Source organism: Micromesistius poutassou (genome assembly GCF_964030765.1).
Source record: "Micromesistius poutassou genome assembly, chromosome: 11".
Taxonomy (NCBI): Eukaryota; Metazoa; Chordata; class Actinopteri; order Gadiformes; family Gadidae; genus Micromesistius; species Micromesistius poutassou.
In genome coordinates, this window is record NC_140281.1 from 12159977 (window position 1) to 12178166 (window position 18190).

Below are 18190 nucleotides of genomic sequence, written 5' to 3' on the forward strand. Positions count from 1 at the left end.
TGTGTGTGTGTGTGTGTGTGTGTGTGTGTGTGTGTGTGTGTGTGATGCCTGCAGGGGGGTGGGGGGGGGGGTGTATGGGGCTGATCCCCCACTGTGGTGACCCTGGGAACAGCCACCAGTGTGTTCACTGGTTCCAGATGTGGTGCCACAGGGCTCGACTGACACACAAACACACACGCATACACACACAAACAAAAAAACACACACACACACACACACACACACACACACACACACACACACACACACACAGATTGTGTGTGTGCCTATTCAGTGTGACAGTGAAGCATTCCCATTACCTAAGGTCATAGCTGACCTATCAACCGCTTGCACAGGTTCCTCAAGGGATGATTGACAGCGTTAGGCTATGCATAAAGCCCCCCCTCCCCTTGCCACCCACCACTCAGCCGAGCTCCCTCTTGTGTCTGTGTATTTTAATAACAGTAATCACATTTCAAACAATGACCATTTCTCAGCCGCAGATTAACCCAATTCCCACATCCCATCCGTAGACCGCTGTGGTTATTTTAAGTCACCCCAAAATCCCATTTCCTTGGCATTATCTTTGGAATGAGCTTTTGATGGAAGCTTGATCCTGTGTGTGTGTGTGTGCATGTACAATTGTGTGCGTGCGTGCGTGTCTGTGTGTGCGTGCATTCTTGAGTATATGTGCTTGTGCATGTGCTTGTGTGTGTGTGTGCGTGTCCGCGTGTGGTGTGTGTGTGTGTGTGTGTGTGTGTGTGTGTGTGTGTGTGTGTGTGTGTGTGTGTGCATCTCCTGGATAACTATATGGGCTGCGGCGGGGGGGGGGGTTCTCTTTGCATGGCCACGGTCAAGGTGTCGCTACAGACATATTATTGCAGTCCGCGTCTGACATACCGCGCTGTCGTTCTAGAATGAAGACTAAACAAAACACTGTCTTGTGGACTTAACAATATGAAACACACGGTACGCCGTCTCTAGTCGCGTCATCGGGGGGGTGATGTCAGATTCCTGCCAGGAAAGGCTGCTAGACCATCACGTTACCGCACGCTCCCAGGGGCCCAGTCCAGACCAGCAGAACCCGCCGGCGCTTTATGGACTAATCAAATTCATAAAAACAGCAATATTGACATTTCCAATGAGATAATGGGCTATACCTGCCACACACCGTGTTGCACAGACAGACAGAGAGCGAGAGAGAGAGAGAGAGAGAAGAGATGGAGAGAGATAGAGAGAGAATAGACTGTGAGAGAGAGAGAGGCAAGCTTTTAAGCCTTAGGAGTCTGACGTAACTTCTGCTAATAGCAGTATCAGACATGTTTGAACGATGCCAGTGATATGAGAAATCCACTAAGCACAGATAACAAGGCTGCTGTTATCAGCGTTTTTATCCTCCACCTCACCATCATCATCATCATCATCACCATCACCATCACCATCATCTTCCCCACCATGATCATTATCTTCATCATCACCTCTTTGCCTAGCGTGTCTTCGATCAACGTACACAAAAATCCTGGTCCTGGTCCACGTCTGCAGTCTACACGTATTGGATGTTGGCCTCACAAGCCTGCCCTTTAATTGAAAAGACTTCTTGTGTTTCTTTCTGCTGGGCAAGCTAGGTCACACAAGTTCCCCGCTACTTATTACTTACTGTTCTCATTTTATACAATATGCTACCTCTGTGAACCCCCCCCCCCCGCCCCCCACCCACCTTACCTACACCCTCCCCACCCTTTCCTCCTAAGAACACCACCGCCCAAGCAGTGCCATGTGTATACATATACTCAATTAGCCAATTAATGACCCAGCATGTTCGCATTAGGGAAAGCGCTGCCCACACTCTGCACATTACGCCTGTACAGGCCCAGCAATTACTGGCCTGTCTTCTCTCCTCCTGCGCTCCTCCTAAGCAGAGGGAAGGAGGAGACACTGTGGTGGAGCATTTAATGAATGCACCGTTCAGGGACGGTCGCTCCTTTTTCGTGTTTTTTTTCCACCTTTACTTCAGTGAGGTAAACTATGCTTAAGTTCATTTAACCCAAAAGAAAGCAACATTGATTGGAACTTCTGCAGGCTGTGCCATCGTGTATTGTACAATATACAACATTTAGTTACAACCAAGTAGTTTTATTGAGAAAGAGGCATTCTCGTCTAATCTGATTGGACAAGAATGTGCTGATATGGAGTGCTTTATATAGACCTTTATCTAAACATGTATCACTCATCTTAACAGGTGTTCTGATAGCATTAACAAGCATTATGAATGTTAGATTGTAACAAACTTTGTACCATAAAGATAAACATATTTCCACAAATAACATTTGAGTGACATGATGACTGGTGGTCGGGAGAGGACAGAGGGGAGGAACTAAGCGGGAAACGATGGAGCGTCTGACTGTACACGATACAGAGTAGCTGGCCTGCGGGAATGTGTAGACTGACACAAAGTGGCAAGCTAGTGTGCAGGAAACTGTTTGTGTTGCTCGGCAACCATTCCAGTTGCGGAACTATTTGCGTTGGCGGCGCCAAAATAATTAAACGATTAAACAAATCATAATCTGTTGTCGATTAATACTGTTAACAAACAACTAATAAACTGTTAACTAAAACGGCTGTGATAATCTTTGGCGATGGGCCTTGTTCCCAAGAATCACAGCAGTGCTGAAATTCCGGTACAACAGCACTCCCTCTCGTGTGCTACTGCCTAGCTAAATCTTCAAATCCGAGAAACATACAATCAAACCAAAGATATGCGCACGCACAAACACACACACACAGGCACCTAAACACACAAACTCGATGTGAGCAGCCAACATAATGCAGTGTGTTTGTCAGCGGCTCCAGGTGCAGGTGTTATGAACCAGGGGCGCACGGGTGTGGACTCACACCGGGCTTATCTGCCGGCGCTGAATAAATCTCACTGTTTCTCAGGGCTCTGAATTAATTATGGTCAGAAAAAGCCAGCGCATTCCATTTTCTGTGTTTGTCAATGTTTCATTTACCCCAGGGATGGCAGGCTGTGTGTGTGTGTGTGTGTGTGTGTGTGTGTGTGTGTGTGTGTGTGTGAGCATGTGTGTGTGTGTGTGTGTGCAGGCAACCATGTGTGTACAACTATGTGGTGTGCGTGTGTCCGTGTGCGTGCGTGTATGTGTCTACGTGGGTGTCCCTATGTATGTGTTTGTCTGTGTGTGTTTATGTGTATGTGACTCTGCAATCTTGCGTGTGTGTGTGCTTGTGTGTTAGTTGTGTGATAGGAACAGCCTGTACTTCCAGACTCCTCATTTTAAAGTCAACACACTCAGAAGTTTGAACGCCTGCCCCTTCAATATGTGTTGTTAGAACACGGCGGACAAAACTAAATGTGTTTGCTGCTTGCCATTTCAAATAGAGTTATTTTCTTCCTCTTTCCAATTCCTCTTCGTCAAAGCACCTCGCTATTGTTCAGGGAGTGCCGACAGAGGGAACGAAGATATCCATGAATCCAATCAAACCGCGGACGCAGAAGAAAATTACACGTGTAATACTGGCCAAATAACTCGCCGTACAGCTGTCTTTGCTCAGACTCCCGCACAAAACCAATCTGAAGGGTGAACGCTGGGCCCATAATAGCATAATGCAATCAGGGAGATAATTGTCCAGAGTTCTGCAGTGTTAATTCCCAGTGTTAATAATCGCATTAGCTTGCTGTAGGTATCAATATAATTACAAATGTAATCACACTTCGCAATCAGCCTGTGTGCGCTTTGAACTCGCTATGCAAATTGGACTAAAATAGAATCTGAAAATAATGGGATGGCTTGACATATTAGAAAGATAAGATCAGTGATCACACATGCACCAAAAAAAGCGAAAAGAAAGGAAGAAGGAAAATCTGGAATGCAATTATTGTAGTTCTAATTAAACTTCCTCAGTCCTTGGCAGGCAGACGTTCCTGAGCCTGCAACTTCTCTGTTGCTCAAGGAGAACACAGACTCAAGGGGGCAACTGGCAAAAAGGTTCAATTGGCTTTGACGGATCATAGTTGACCGTAAGCACACAGAGAGTCTTGCTGTTTGCTCATTTTTTTATTGACACAAAAGGTAATGCAGCAACACAAAATGAATGATGGAAAAGACGAAGGAGCAGATTAGTGAGAAGAAGAAGAACAACAACAACAAAAAAAAAAAAAAGAAGAAGAACAAGAAGAAGAACAACAACAACAAAGAGTTTGGTCACAAAATCGAGCCAGAACATCTGTTGTTGTTCTTGTTGTGTGTGTTTGTCTGGGGAACAGGAACAGACAGAGTGGCAGTGGTGAGCAGGCAGTTGATTAGAGGTTTGGTAACACACAGTCTGAGAGATAAGAGGGACATGGACATCATAATCAGCCACCACAGTGGAGAAGAGAGAGGAGGGCGAGGAGGAAGGCTTGGCGAATGCACGGAGGTGCGGGAGCAGAATGAAGAAGCAACATTGTCTGGATGCTCTTTGTTTACCCCAACCCCCCCCCCCCCCCCCTGTCCCGTCCCATTCCTGGCAGGGGAAGTATGGCTCCAGGGTAACCGCATGCAGAGATAAGGATGCGGAAATGTTGCAAACACGGCGTGATGCATACACACACAAACTAAAACACACAAAGTAGTGCACATACACACACACATATACATGTTTTGCCACACACACACACACACATACACACACACACACACACACACACTCCCAGACTCTGGCCCTCTCTAACTGGGGGCCGCTCCAACACCTTCAACATCGTCCATAGTCTCCCCGCCAACCCCCCCCCCCCCTTTCCCTGACTCCATCAGCCAATCATGCAGTCAAGCGAGCGGCCATTGTGGTCTTCACTGCGCATGGCAACCAACAAGCCATCGCGGCCTCCCCGGCACTGTGGGACGGTTCGGGGGGGCAACAGCCAGACAGCTGGTCTGACCAACTAGCTGCAGCTAGTGGACCTGGCGTGGTCACCAGGCCCCAGTCCCAACACGCTGTGCATCCGCCTTTCTCATCGTCTTCACCCGACGAACAACTGAATCCCCTCACATGCCCTTGTATAGTTTCAGGTACAAGGATCTTGTCAGCATATGGAACGCCAGAAGCCAATTCGGAGCACAGGTGCTTTGATGTGAAGCGGCATACGGACGTTCAGAGAGTGGTCCTAAAAGGCCGACGGCCAGGCTACTTAATTAACTGCACTGAGGTTCACCGTTTTTAATGAAAAACAGCCGTCGGCTTATTGCAGGTTAAAGAAGGCCACATTTTATGAATTAGTCAGCGTCACCTCACCGCTGACTCCTATTTTGAAACGCTAAAAGCTCCCGTCACAAAGAATTAGCCGCCATGTGTGTCAAGCACAGGGTGACTTTTGGCCGCGGTGCCACAGCAAGGCGACAGCAGGGGGCGGGGGTGGGTGTTGCTGGACACACACTCCTGGGGGGCGCCATGGGATGAAACGACAGCGCTATCATGGTATTCCGTAGAGTCACAATCACAGTCCGAAAAAATAAAGATCTGTCCCTCACACCCATCTTTTTTGCAGATCAATCCCAGATTCCCCATACAGTGTGTGTGTGTGTGTGTGTGTGTGTGTGTGTGTGTCTGTGTGTGTGTGTGTGTGTGTGTGTGTGTGTGTGTGTGTGTGTGTGCGTGAGTGTGTGTGTGTGTGTGTGTGTGTGTGTGTGTGTGTGTGCATGTCTCTCTGATTGTCAGGAGCAGGGGGTGGAGGTTGGGGGCGTTCAAAGATCAAATCGGTTACCTTGAAAAGCGGTGTCATACAAGCAGCGACACTGCCATCCCACCCCCCAATGAAAAAACACAATGAAATAAAAAACAAAACACACACACAGACGAGCACTAATGGATTTCTGAGCTGCTGCCCTCCCGCTAAACCCTGATGCTTTTGAATATCGACGGCGAGGGGGGCGGGGGGCAGGGGATTGTGGCAGGTGGGTTTATTATTGGCCACTGCTATTTCCCACAGGATCCCCATTTTTCCATTAACTGTGGGACATTCCCGGGGGCCGGCCTGAGTGATGGGATTCAGGAGCGAGCTAGGAAAGGGAAGGAATTAGGTTGCCCTCCACCGCGCGTGTGTGTGTGTGTGTGTGTGTGTGTGTGTGTGTGTGTGTGTGCGCGCGCGCAGGGTGGATGGAGACAGGAGGCTCACACAGGCAGAAAGTCCAGAACCTGCTGTGGAGAATGAGAACTCTCTGCAAGGCGGAGCAGCAGATAAAGAACTGGAAGTGACCAGGGGAGAGAAAGTGAAGGGACGTTCATCAGAATGTATGTCTGCACGGGCAGGAGGCCCTGCTGGACATACAGTACCTGGTATTGATTACAACTCTGTCTAGACATGGTCTGTGTTGTCCCACGCGGTGGTGTCTGTCTGTCTGTGTGTATGTATATTTCATACTCTGTCTGTTGTGCCAACGTGTGCTAATGTGTGTATGAGGTGGGTTGGGTTTTGCGTGTGTGTGAGTGTGTGTGTGTGCTTCACTACGTGACAGGGCATGTGTGCCAAGAAAAGACGATGCGCCCTACAATCTGCCATCGGCCCGTGTCTGTGTTCTGTGTTCCTTGACACTACAGCCGTTTAGCATCATCTCAGTGGGTACGCGTGTATGTGGGTCTTAGTGTGGGTGTGTGTGTGTGTGTGGGGCAGACAGGAAGGTAGGGCCTGGCTGTCTACAGTCTCCAGTCTGTAAAGATGCAAATATGCTGGGCCTTGGAGCCAAACAGATGCACGCCCGCCACACAGGGAGAGAGAGAGAGAGAGACAGAGAGACGGAGACAGAGAAAGAATAAGAGACAGAGCGAGAGAGCGAGAGAGCGAGCGAGAGAGCAAGAGAGAGAGAGAGAGAGAGAGAGAGAGAGAGCGCGAGAGAGAGCTACATCCCAAAAAAGAGAGACTCCCACTCTTTGAGAGAGAGGAGCCAGATGCTCCATTCATCAGTGAGGAGGGCCATTGTGAGTGAGTTTGTGTGTGTACATGTGTGTGTGTGTGTGTGTGTGTGTGTGTGTGTGTGTGTGTGTCTGTGTGTCTGTGTGTGTGTGTGTTTCTGTGTGTGCATTCATGTGTTTGTCTGTGGGTTTGCAGGATAGCATGCCCTTTCTTTTCCCGACAAGCTTTCCATCCGTCCCTCTTTTCGGCGTGATAGGCAGCGGTATCAAGGACCTATTGTGTGGATTCAATTAGCGCTCATTAGCCGTGGCAGTTTGATTACCGAGTTCATTTGCCTGGTGCAAAACAATGGAGCCTGCAAGCTGTCTATTATTTTATTGAGCCTAACCCCGGCGATATTGTCCTCTCTGTGGCAGAGTGCAAATAACACATGGTTTGTCAGCCATGAATGAAGTGTGAGGAGAAAAGGAGGAAAAAACACACACACCCACACACACACACACACACACACACACACACACTAGGAGAGTCTCATTCGCATGGAGATCGCAGGATAGTCCAGAGCCTGGGATGGACTGGACTCATAGTAGGGTTGGATTAAATGGAGCAGCGTTCTTTAGCGGTTAAGAGACCACGAGCTGCAGCAGGAAGAGACAAATGCAGCACTACATCGATTGTGCTATTATAATGAGCCAGCCACTCAATCACGGCCAGTCCATGGGGGGGCGGTGGGTGGTGGGTGGGTGGTGGTGGTGGTACTGGAGCTGGCTAGTAGCCCCATTAGCAGGTCAGACCCATCAAAAGGCACAAGCCAGCAACAATCCATAAATAATCTATGTAATGTACTGATATAAAAGTGCAGAGCGTTTCACAAATTGACATCTGACTGCTTTCCCAGAATGCATTACATTTGTGTCAGACCTCTTACTCCGTTATCTGCTGTAGATAATTAGGAATTTGCAAAATATATTATCTGCATAATAGCATTTTTTTTCTGTGTGTGTGTGTGTGTGTGTGTGTGTGTGTGTGTGTGTGTGTGTGTGTGTGTGCACGTGCATGTTTGTGCATGTGCGTGTGTATGGAATGTGGCAAGTGTGTGAACGGTGTTTATGCATGTGTGTACGTGTGTATGTGCGTACCAGTGCATGTTTGTATGTCATCATGTCTACACGTGTGAATAGCGTGTGCGCATGCATGTGTGTGTATGTGTACCGTTCTTGCTCCAGCCTCATCTGCACAGTGTCGTCCAGCGAGGTGGGGCCGTCGCCGGCCCGGGACTTGCTGGACCCCTTCCTCTCCATCCTCTCCATCCTCTCCCCGGGGGGCTCGTCCTTACGGTGCTTACCGAACCTGCACTCAAACAACAACAACAACAACAACATAAGGGCGGGAACAGGGTGGTGTTGGTGGAGTGAGCTGAAAGTGAGCCACTGTGAGTGTATGGATCTTCCTTCCCCTCTCTCTCTCTCTCTCTCTCTCTTTATATATTTTACAGCAACTTGTCTCTTTCTCTCTGTGCAAAGCCCAGGTGAGATACCATGAAGGAAATGAAAGTGTCAAACTGTCAGAGTCTTCAGGTTACGGGTTTGTCCCGGTCGAGACAGCTCAGAGAGGGAGAGAGGGAGATAGAGAGAGAGAGAGAGAGAGAGAGAGAGAGAGAGAGAGAGAGAGAGAGAGAGAGAGAGTGAGAGAGAGAGAGACACCCCACTCTCCCCCCCCCCACCTGAGCTACCCATTCTTTATTGAAAGAATAATTCCAGCGTCTACTGTTTTTTTTCTTCCATACCGACGCAATCATAGCACATCAATGTGTATTAAAACTGCCCCAAAGACAAAGAAGAAAGAAAAGATGGCAGCCCGAAGGAAAAACTTGGTAATCCCCCCCCTGCCCCCTCTGCCAACATGTCGGCCCCCCGACAGCCCAGAACAAATCTGACGGCAGCGTAGTTGTGACGAAGCAGGAGGATAGGGGGTGAGGGACTAGAGTGTGTGCGTGTGCCTGTGTGTGTGTGTGTGTGTGCTTGCATGTAGGTGGGTGGCCGTGTTGCTGTCAGTGTGTGTGTGAGGGGGAGGATCGTTCGTGGATTTTTCTTTCTAGATCTCCTCACGGCACCTTATGAGAAAACTTTTTTTCTCATTTCAAAAGATTGAAGTCACACACCGCCGGGCCTGAGGCCATGACAGCTTCATGGCGAGGTGAGAGTAAGCGAAAGCTTATCGTTGAACACCAACCCCTCTTCCGCCCCTAAGCCACTCCCCCCACCTCAGCCCCACCCCCCTGGTCACTGCGCTGTTCTGCTGTGGACCGCATGAGTCAGTGAGAGGTGTGAGAAAATGATGGGGAATGGGGAAGAGAGAGGGAGAGAGAGAGAGAGAGAGAGAGAGAGAGAGAGAGAGAGAGAGAGAGAGAAAGAGAGAGGAATGAAAAGAGAATGAGAATAAGTGAGAAAGAGATGGAGAGAGAAAGACATTTATGGCGAGAGAAAAATAGCGAGAGAGCGAAAAAAGGGAGAGAAAGTGTGAGAGAGGGAGAGAGCGAGGGACTGCGGAAAATCACAGTATTCTACTGAAAGTACACATGAAAGAAAACACACCCATATGCTAATGTACGCATATGCTGATTGACCATTGACCATATGAACTCTCCGGCCCGCTGCCTGGAGCATGTGTATTATATATGTAACGAGTCTCAACTCCAATGTGGCGGCTGATGTTTGGAGGGTCCCGGGGAAACCATACCCACTCATTAAATGCTTATCAGTGCATTTATTATCCTAACATTTCTTATTCATCAATAAGGAGGTGCAAGCTCCGGAGCATTCAGAGTATCGTGGCCAACCAATCGCTGATTGCAAAGACAAAGCGACGATAAAAAGGTAAATAAGAATGAAAACACGTGTGTGACAGATAAGAAAGATCGGGACTCGATTGTGCTAATCACCAGCAACAGGCTTTGTTTTCCACTGAACGGCTTATCTTTCGAACTCAACACACAACTGTGTGTCCACACCAAACGCGACGGGGCGACAGGATTCCATACAAAGTCAACGTAGAAAACGTAAAAAATGGTCCCATTCCATCTGAGACAGAGTTTCGGGAAACAAAGCGGGAGGTGTTTTGCCTCTGCAGCCCCCAGGGTCTCACCGTGCTTCATTTCCTGCTTATTTATATCATTCTTTACACCTCCCTTCATCCCTTTTGCCGAAAAACACTCCCTCAAAAAAAGAGCTCAACAACACCCTCGACATCAGACAGGGTTGACTCGGGGCCAAAGGAAAAAGTAGAAAGAAAGTGAATATATTCATGAAATGGGCTCTCTATCCCGGGTGGATGTTTATTTATTCCACTTTACATTAAAAGCGGTGGAGACCTTTTGCATAGAATGCCTTCCCTTTGGTGGAAAGCCACAGCTTTTTTTTTCTTTTTGTGGAATTGTAATCAGGCGAATGCAGCGGGGGCCCTACAGAGGGGTCTGGCTGCTCCATCCAGCCCACGAGAGGCCCCGGGGCGAAGGATACGGGCTCCTCACATTACCTGATTAATTAATCAACAAATGGCTCTAGTTGGGCATAAAACTTCCGAGCTCTGGGAATGCTAATAATAGGGAGAGGTGCTATCTATCACCAGAGCAGGTGACAGCTCCCTTCGCCAACACCCCCCTCCCCCCCACCACCCCCCCGCCTCTCCCTTTTCTCAAGGACTTTCATCCCCCCCACCCCCACACTCCCCCCCGTTGGAGTTTTATTCACCTTCCCTTGTTTTTTTTGCCTCAAATTTATTTTTTTATAGTTTTCTTTCTAATCCTCTTCCTCCCCCCCCCCCCCCCCCCCTGCCCCCGCCCCGGAATCAAAGTCCCCACCCACTTACTCAAAGTAACGAGACATAAAAAAAATGGTTCACTTTCAGCCTCTACTTATTCTCTCCAGCACTAGGGTGAACAGGAGCATATCATTTTTTTCTATGAAGGCATGCATCCACTCACCTACTCACACACAATTAAGCACGCAAACACAGACCCAAACACACAGACACACGCTCACACATCAATCCGTCCATCCACCCATCCATCCACCCACCCCCTGGTCCCCTGTTGCCTTCGGCGGAGGGTCTCAGCACACGGCCACAGGACTGGAGAGGCAGAGCAGAGGGGAGGGGGCTTAGAGGCCGGTACTTCCAGAGCCATTAGCAGGCTATGGAGAGGCTCACTGGCCCTCTGAGGGCCAGGTCTGCCCTGCCTGTGAACACCAGTGGGGCTGCCGTCTCCGGCAGGAGGGGGGGTGGGGAATCACAGTGCTGGTGGAAAACAGGATTAACCCACACACAACCTCCACTGACTCACACATTCACCACACATTTTCTTATTTTTCTTATTTATTGAAAAATAAACTCCACATAGAAGTGTTGGGGGGGAGGGGGGGGAGAGATTAAAGCCATCAAGGGAGGGGGAAACTCACACGACCGTGGTGTGTTTATTCGTAAAAAAAATCAAAAGAGCAAAAGAAAATGAGCAGAAAATATTGATGTCCGTGTCTGTCTGTGGAAGATAAGTGTCTCATTTGAGAGAAGGGAGGAATACGATAGAAATCTGTAATGATTTTAAGTAAATCAGAGTCAGACCAGAAGACACAATTCAGCTCTTTCTGTAGGGGGGTGTTAAGAAAAAGAATGTGTCGCCGAAATTGGCACCTGGGCATAAATTAGGACTGGCATCGGGTACGGTATTGAGGACAAGCCTGATGAGGCCTGATAATAAGTTATTGATTAGCAACAACAGCTTATGGGCAGGGCAGTGATAGCGGCAAGAACACGACACTCGATGCAGCAGTTCAGGAAAGTTGAGCATGAAGTGTACTCAGAGGAACCCTGAGAAAACGTCTGACTGGGTTATCTCTTTTTGCTGTGATGGCTGTGTTCTGGTTTCACTGAAGAAAAGTTTTTTTAAACCCCCATCTTTGTTTGTACCACTTTTAAATGATCTGACACAATGCTTGCATATCTCTCTCTCTCTCTCTCTCTCTCTCTCTCTCTCTCTCTCTCTCTCTCATACAGAGAGAGAGAAAGAAAGAGAAAATGAAAAACAGACAGACAGACAGACAGAAGGAAAGCAAGAAAGACAGACAGAAATACAAAAAGCTATGGAGGAACCAGGTAACAGCAATGAGGTCCTGTTAAATGCCTTCTGGACATAATAATTAATTATAAAATATATCCAATTGAGTATGTAAGAAAAATGTCCCTGACAAAGCTCAAATTGCTGCTGTACAGTCCAAACAAATGTGAATATAAAAGACAGAGCTATTCACAGCTATTCCTTGTTGGCTGGGAGCCAGGGTCTGCCATTGAAGTCCCATATAATGTAGCGCACGTCAAGGGCACATGATAGATGCTTTATGAGCTGGCAGCTGCCATGTAGACCGACGCAATAACGAGAAAGAGAGAGATCGAGGGGTTTATTTTGGCTTCTGCTGACTGTGTCGCCTCAGACATATGATATATATAGATAAATACCCTGTATGAAGTGTATGTATTTACTCAGGTGATTTCTATTTAGGGCCTTTCCTGTTTCCTTTTTCTTTCCTGTTTCTTCAAAAGATGGACGATAAGTGGGCAAGAAAGTTGTTCCATCAAACATCATTCATTCATAACAACTTAATAACATAGTACAATGGAGAAGAAAAACAGCCAGGTACATAAAAAACAGGTACGTTATTTGGCCTTTTTTTTATATTTATTCTTTTTCCTCACAGTCCCTAATCTTGAGAAAGCGTTTAGGGAGGAAGTATGATGTGTTTTGACATCCTGTGTCATGAGTTGACGCATGGTCCCAAAAGGGATAAAATAAGGGGAAGAGATTGGAGAGACGGCGCCACCAAAAGCTGCTTATTTCCCCACCCATCTCTCTCTCTTACTTTCTCGCTGTCTCTCGTCCCCCTAAAAGCAGTGGCCTTGAAATTGAAGGCACAGAGCTGATGGACTAAAAGCCTCCTACTTCAACCTCAATCTGGCAGGGTAGAGGTGGTGGTGGAGGTGGTGGTAGGACTGGTGGTGGAGGTGTTGGTGTAAGATGTTCTACAGGGACACCCACCAATTAAAATATCTGACAGAGCGAGACAGAGTGGTGATGATGGTGCTGGTGAAGATGGCTACGATGATGGGGATCAGTGTCAATTTCATTAGAATACATTTTTTTTACGGAAAGAGAGAGACAAAGAAAGACAGAGACAAACACAGAGAGAGCAGTGGAGGGAGAGAGGGCAAGAGCGAGGGAGAAAGACAAAGAGAGAAGAAAAGAAAGAAAGAGGGATAAAGAGATAGCTAGATAAAAAACTGAAAGGCAAGTTCAAAAGTGTGTGAGGCTGGATCATTATTGTTTTTGCACAGCCAACTTGAAAGCTAATCGAACGGTGTTTGGGGCGAGGCTCCCTGACAGGCAATCCAACGGCATGCCAGGAGCCCCACCCACCGCCCCCTCCAGCGGCCGTGAGCACAGACCAAACACCCGGGCCCGCTCATAACTGTAATCCATAAAACAGCCTCCATAATAAGTCTCTCTTCACACAAGGATGAGCGGCGACATCATTATCCAGCTATCGACGGTGTCTTCGGGTCCAGAATAATCACATCACAAAGTAAAGTAACAAGAGAGGAAGAAAATACCATAGTGATTCTTCCTGCCCATCTCCCTCTCTCTCTCTCTCTCTCTCTCTCTCTCTCTCTCTCTCTCTCTCTCTCTCTCTCTCTCGTGTATTCCTGTCTTTTTGCCTTTTTTTATTACTAGTAAGTAAGGTGGGTTGTCCCACCTACCTGGTACATTTTCTGGGAGGGCCTGACTGGAGGGCCACGGGCCCTGCTAATCTGCTACCCCTTTTGAGCCAGAAGCTAAGCTACGTAATGACGCACCCGCACAAAGCATCTTAATGTTTAGGTCTGAAGGCTAAATGGAAAGGTACCGATGGACGCAATCACAATGAATTAGTAAAATATCTGTTGGAGAAACAGCTACTCCATGTGTGCATATCGATTTTTGGATTTTCTGCCAGGTCAGGCATGCGTGTTGTCGACCCTCCACCGAGACCTCTTCTTTCCCTGATTGGCCGAAGGCCTGTGTCGACGGAGCCAATCGTTGGGCTCCCAACAAGTGCTGGGGAAGATGTGGATTGACCTTAGGCAACAGGGACAAGACAGAGAGGCTGGGAGGTGGAGCAGAACAAAAAACAGGGAGTGAGGAGCATAGGGAAAGAGGGAGGGTGTGAGGGAGAGATGGAGGGAGGGAGGGAGGGTGGGAGCGGAGCGGAGGGAGGGTGGGAGCGGAGCCCACAGGACTGTTCCAGACATGAGATGCATTTATTCATGACAAGAGGCCAAGTCCCGGGAGGGGACAGAAAAAGTAAAACAAAAAAAAATCGGTTCTCGTCAGAAAGTGACTGGGCTTTTTATTACTCATGGCTTAGCATAAAGAGATGCCGCCGCCTTCTGGAATGTTCTGTTCAAGCGAGAGTTCGTGAGGTCTGCTTCCATATCCGTCACATTCATCATCATGCAGTGCAGGCAAAGCAAGGAGAAATATGTATGACAGTGAAACAAAAACTAGCGGCAGCCATATGGATATTGTGCCGCTTCACATTGCGGCATTTCCACAGAGTCATTTTCTCCTGCCGCCATCATCGGGCCTTCTGTTTACCATAAACAGGTTATTGTATGGAAATGATTCTCCGGCTAAAATCAAGATGCATGAGAATTTATTGCCCTTTTTGGAAAATAGTTTCTGGCCTTACTTATCTGCAACCTGCTATCCATCCCTTTCCATTCACTGTCTGCCTATTGGAGGGACAGAATGCGTCCAATATGTTTTCGATTTGTTGTTTTCGTTTTGTGGTGATTATTTCTTGATCCTTGTTTTGGTTAGTATCTGTCTGTTTCACAGATTTTGCATGTCTATGTGTGTGTGTTTGTGTGACTAAACAGGTAGCGCGCCGGCATTCCTATATTTCAAACCCACGTCTGCTGCACAAAGGAGGTGGCTCTCCCTGCACCGTGACATGATTGCCTTTAATGTTTGCCATAAATCAGGTCGTGTTGTGTGTGGTGGAGGCTGGGGTGGTGGGGTGTCTGCTTTTTTTTTTTTTTTTTTTTACATGCAGACGCAGATGAACGTCACAAATCTGCCTGCCCGACACATGGATGATTTAAGCCCCTCATTACACTGCAACAAGGAGCCATCCATACAGACACCCCTCTCCCTGCTGCACTCGGGAACACACTTTGTTTATGGTCGCTACTGCTCCTGGAAGCATGACGGTACAGAGACTGTGGAGCTTGCTTTCGTGGGCACAACGTGTCAAAATCCCCTTTTGGCATCCATTCTGGGTGATCCCATCCACACTGCCCCTTCTATACAAGTTGGTGGGTGCAGGGGGGTCCTCTAGTGGTGAGGGTGTCTCCCAGCCCAAAATATCTGGGTTTGAAGCCTGATCGTAAGCAGTACTACCTGTAGGCATCCTTGAGCAAGATGGATAATCTCTACCTGCTCCTTAATGATATGTATACGATTCACTGTTAGTCGCTGTGGATAAACACACCTGCTAATTGACTGAATAGTAAACAAGGTAAAAGGGTGTGTAGGGAGAGAGGACAATAGGGTTCATGATTGACCTCACACTAATAGCCTTGGAGCACTTCAACAGTGATGTGCGAGATAAGGATCAATCCGCCTGTCATAGGGAAGCAGTGGATGGACTGAGGGGGGGGGCTTCTTCATGGCTTTGTGCTAGCGTCAGGTGTCTTGACAGCAAATTAGATGGTATGGACAGGTGTCTGCCCAACTTGATCTGCAAGTGCGCCTGGAATATAAGCAACAACAAAAGACGACTTTCTATGGACACACAGCATGTATACACCAAACTAGAAGAACACACTTGAATGTGCTCTGCAGTGTTAGCAAATACAGGTTGACTATTTCTAGATAGCTTACAGAGACGCTCCAAGAATTATATTACAGAGGAAGTTGTAGAAGAACAGAAGAGGTAAATACCATAGTGCACCAAATCTCAGTCTCCCCCCCCCCCCCCCCCCCCCTCTCTCTCTCTCTCTCTCTCTCTCTCTCTCTCTCACTCTCTCTCTTTCTCTCTTGCACCCTCACTCTCTCACTCAAATGGCAGGCACACTTTTTAACAGTGTGCTTAGTAAACACAACATTCCAATAGGAGCGGATTCCCTCTAAACATACACAAGAAAAAACACACACACACACACACACACACACACACAGGCAGCGCAGAGTGAGAAGGTGGTTCAGATGGAGGTACAGACAGACGGGGTGGAGCAATGGGATGCGGGCGGAGGAGGGAGGCTGTGACCTAGATACAGCAGGACACCCTGCATTCCTAATGGAGCATTTGGATCATCCAAGACAATCTGTAGACACTGCCGGCTGCCTTGTGCATTCACAAAGACACACGCATGCATGTGCACACACACACACACACACACACACACACACACACACACACACACACACACACACACACACACATGGAATACGCATACACACACACAAAAACACAAATGATGCATTCATACATGAAAGTGAAAGCAGCAGACATCAGCTCTCCTAATGATGGAGCTGTATCTGAAAAGGCAGTGAAAACACACAGGTTCTACAGCCATACGACAGTTGTTCAGTTGTTCCTTCCGCAGGAAAATAAAGATTACGATTATAATACAATATATTAATAAATAAAAGTTTGTCGACGTGTCACAACCACTTCTCGTCGCACGTGTTGCTGGTAGTATTTTTGGATTGAGAGGAAGAACAACTTTGATTTGATGTGAATATATGCATAACTATCTCTTTAAAAGACTCTTGGGTAACAGGTAGAATAGCGAGAGCTTTGGCAGGTTGTCTGTCTGGGAAAAAAGACAGACGTGTTGAAGGGGTGGCGGGGAATGTGATGTTTTGGGGTGGGTGTGGGTGTGACAAGGGGAGGGGGGAGAGAGGAGAAGGCGGAACCATTGATCCGTGCCTCACAGCCATCCCAACGTGTCAAGGTAGAGGCCTTTCTGTCAATGCCACGGTAGGACTGAAAAGCATGTCCTCCAGAGACTGCACACTGTGTGTGTGCAAGTGCGTGTGCGTGTGTGTGTGCCTGCGTGCGTGCACATATGTGTCTGGAGTCCACACACCAAAATCTCAAATGAGTGAGAGGAGAGTGGCTTGGCCAGAGACAGAGTTAGGCAGACTGGACGCACTATTTCAACCATAGGTTGAGGTTGTAGATGCAAGTAAACTGATGCTAATCTACAAAGGAAACTAATAAGGAAATGTTGGAATAAAATGTGGACATGTTCAGCCATTAATCAACTTAAGCTTTGTCTGGTATTCGGAGAGTAGTCTACACTGAAGGCTTTTTGACATCCAATTAACCTTTATTTATTTGAAACCCTAATATATATTTTTTTATTTGCTTGCTTGCCTTTTTTCATATTTATATTTTACAAATGTGATTAAATACATAAATCTATAACCTTGTACCAGTGCACATGACAATATGCACTTTTACGATACGACAATTTGTATAGTCGTATGCCATATCTCCTCCATGTTTCCTGTGATGTGATTTGACCTAAAATGCCTGTATTATTCTAAGGTGTTACGATATAGCATGGTGTAGCGTTTGCAACACTAAATGTCAATGATGTTGTAAAATTGTAGCCTGGCTATTGCCAGACCAAGCTCAATCGTAGATTGCATGTTGGTCTGGGGAAGCTGCTGTCATTTTCTTCAGCACAAGAGGCGTGATCAACGGGCGGAGTTAAATTGACTCTGTATGCAATTGGCTGCTTGCCATTGCTTCCCTGTCGTCATTGTGTTAAACCAGCCAATAGCGCGCCAGGGGGAAAAGCCAGCTTGGTGATTGGCTCCTGCAAAAATGTATCAAAACTAGAAAGAAATGTATTGCTCTTCTCCAGACCCTTCTGCAGCGCAAACTCAAATCGCTGGCAGAATGGGCGGGGCTACCCAGTCTAGTAAAATTGTGTTCCATGGGCCCATTTCAACTTTGAGCACCAGCCTGTCTAATGGTGTCTGCACTGGGCTCGCAGGTCCAATCCAATGGAAACACTTTAGAATATTCTGTGCATTTCAATATCTATTCTATTTTATTCATATTTTGGTCTAGCTCGTGATATTGAAGTTACTCAACTATAGGTGACCCAAGTTGCACTGAAGAGAACTACTTTTGCATTCTGTGTGAATTTTAACAAAGACAAGAAATGTAGAACTGATGGCCTTTAGTTGTTCTTTACAGTTCTTAA

The 18190-nt window shown here is 47.3% G+C and overlaps 1 protein-coding gene across 1 annotated transcript in view; it reads right to left on the reverse strand.

Annotated features, from left to right (window-relative positions):
- Window positions 1–18190, reverse strand: part of LOC311355416 (partitioning defective 3 homolog) — a gene marked incomplete at its 3' end in the record, with an annotated part of 445195 nt that overhangs the window by 163102 nt on the left and 263903 nt on the right. Inside the window, exon 20 of the mRNA XM_084475186.1 lies at window positions 8090–8227. Coding sequence (XP_084331312.1) covers window positions 8090–8227 — 138 coding nt within the window. The remainder of the gene's footprint in view (window positions 1–8089; window positions 8228–18190) is intronic.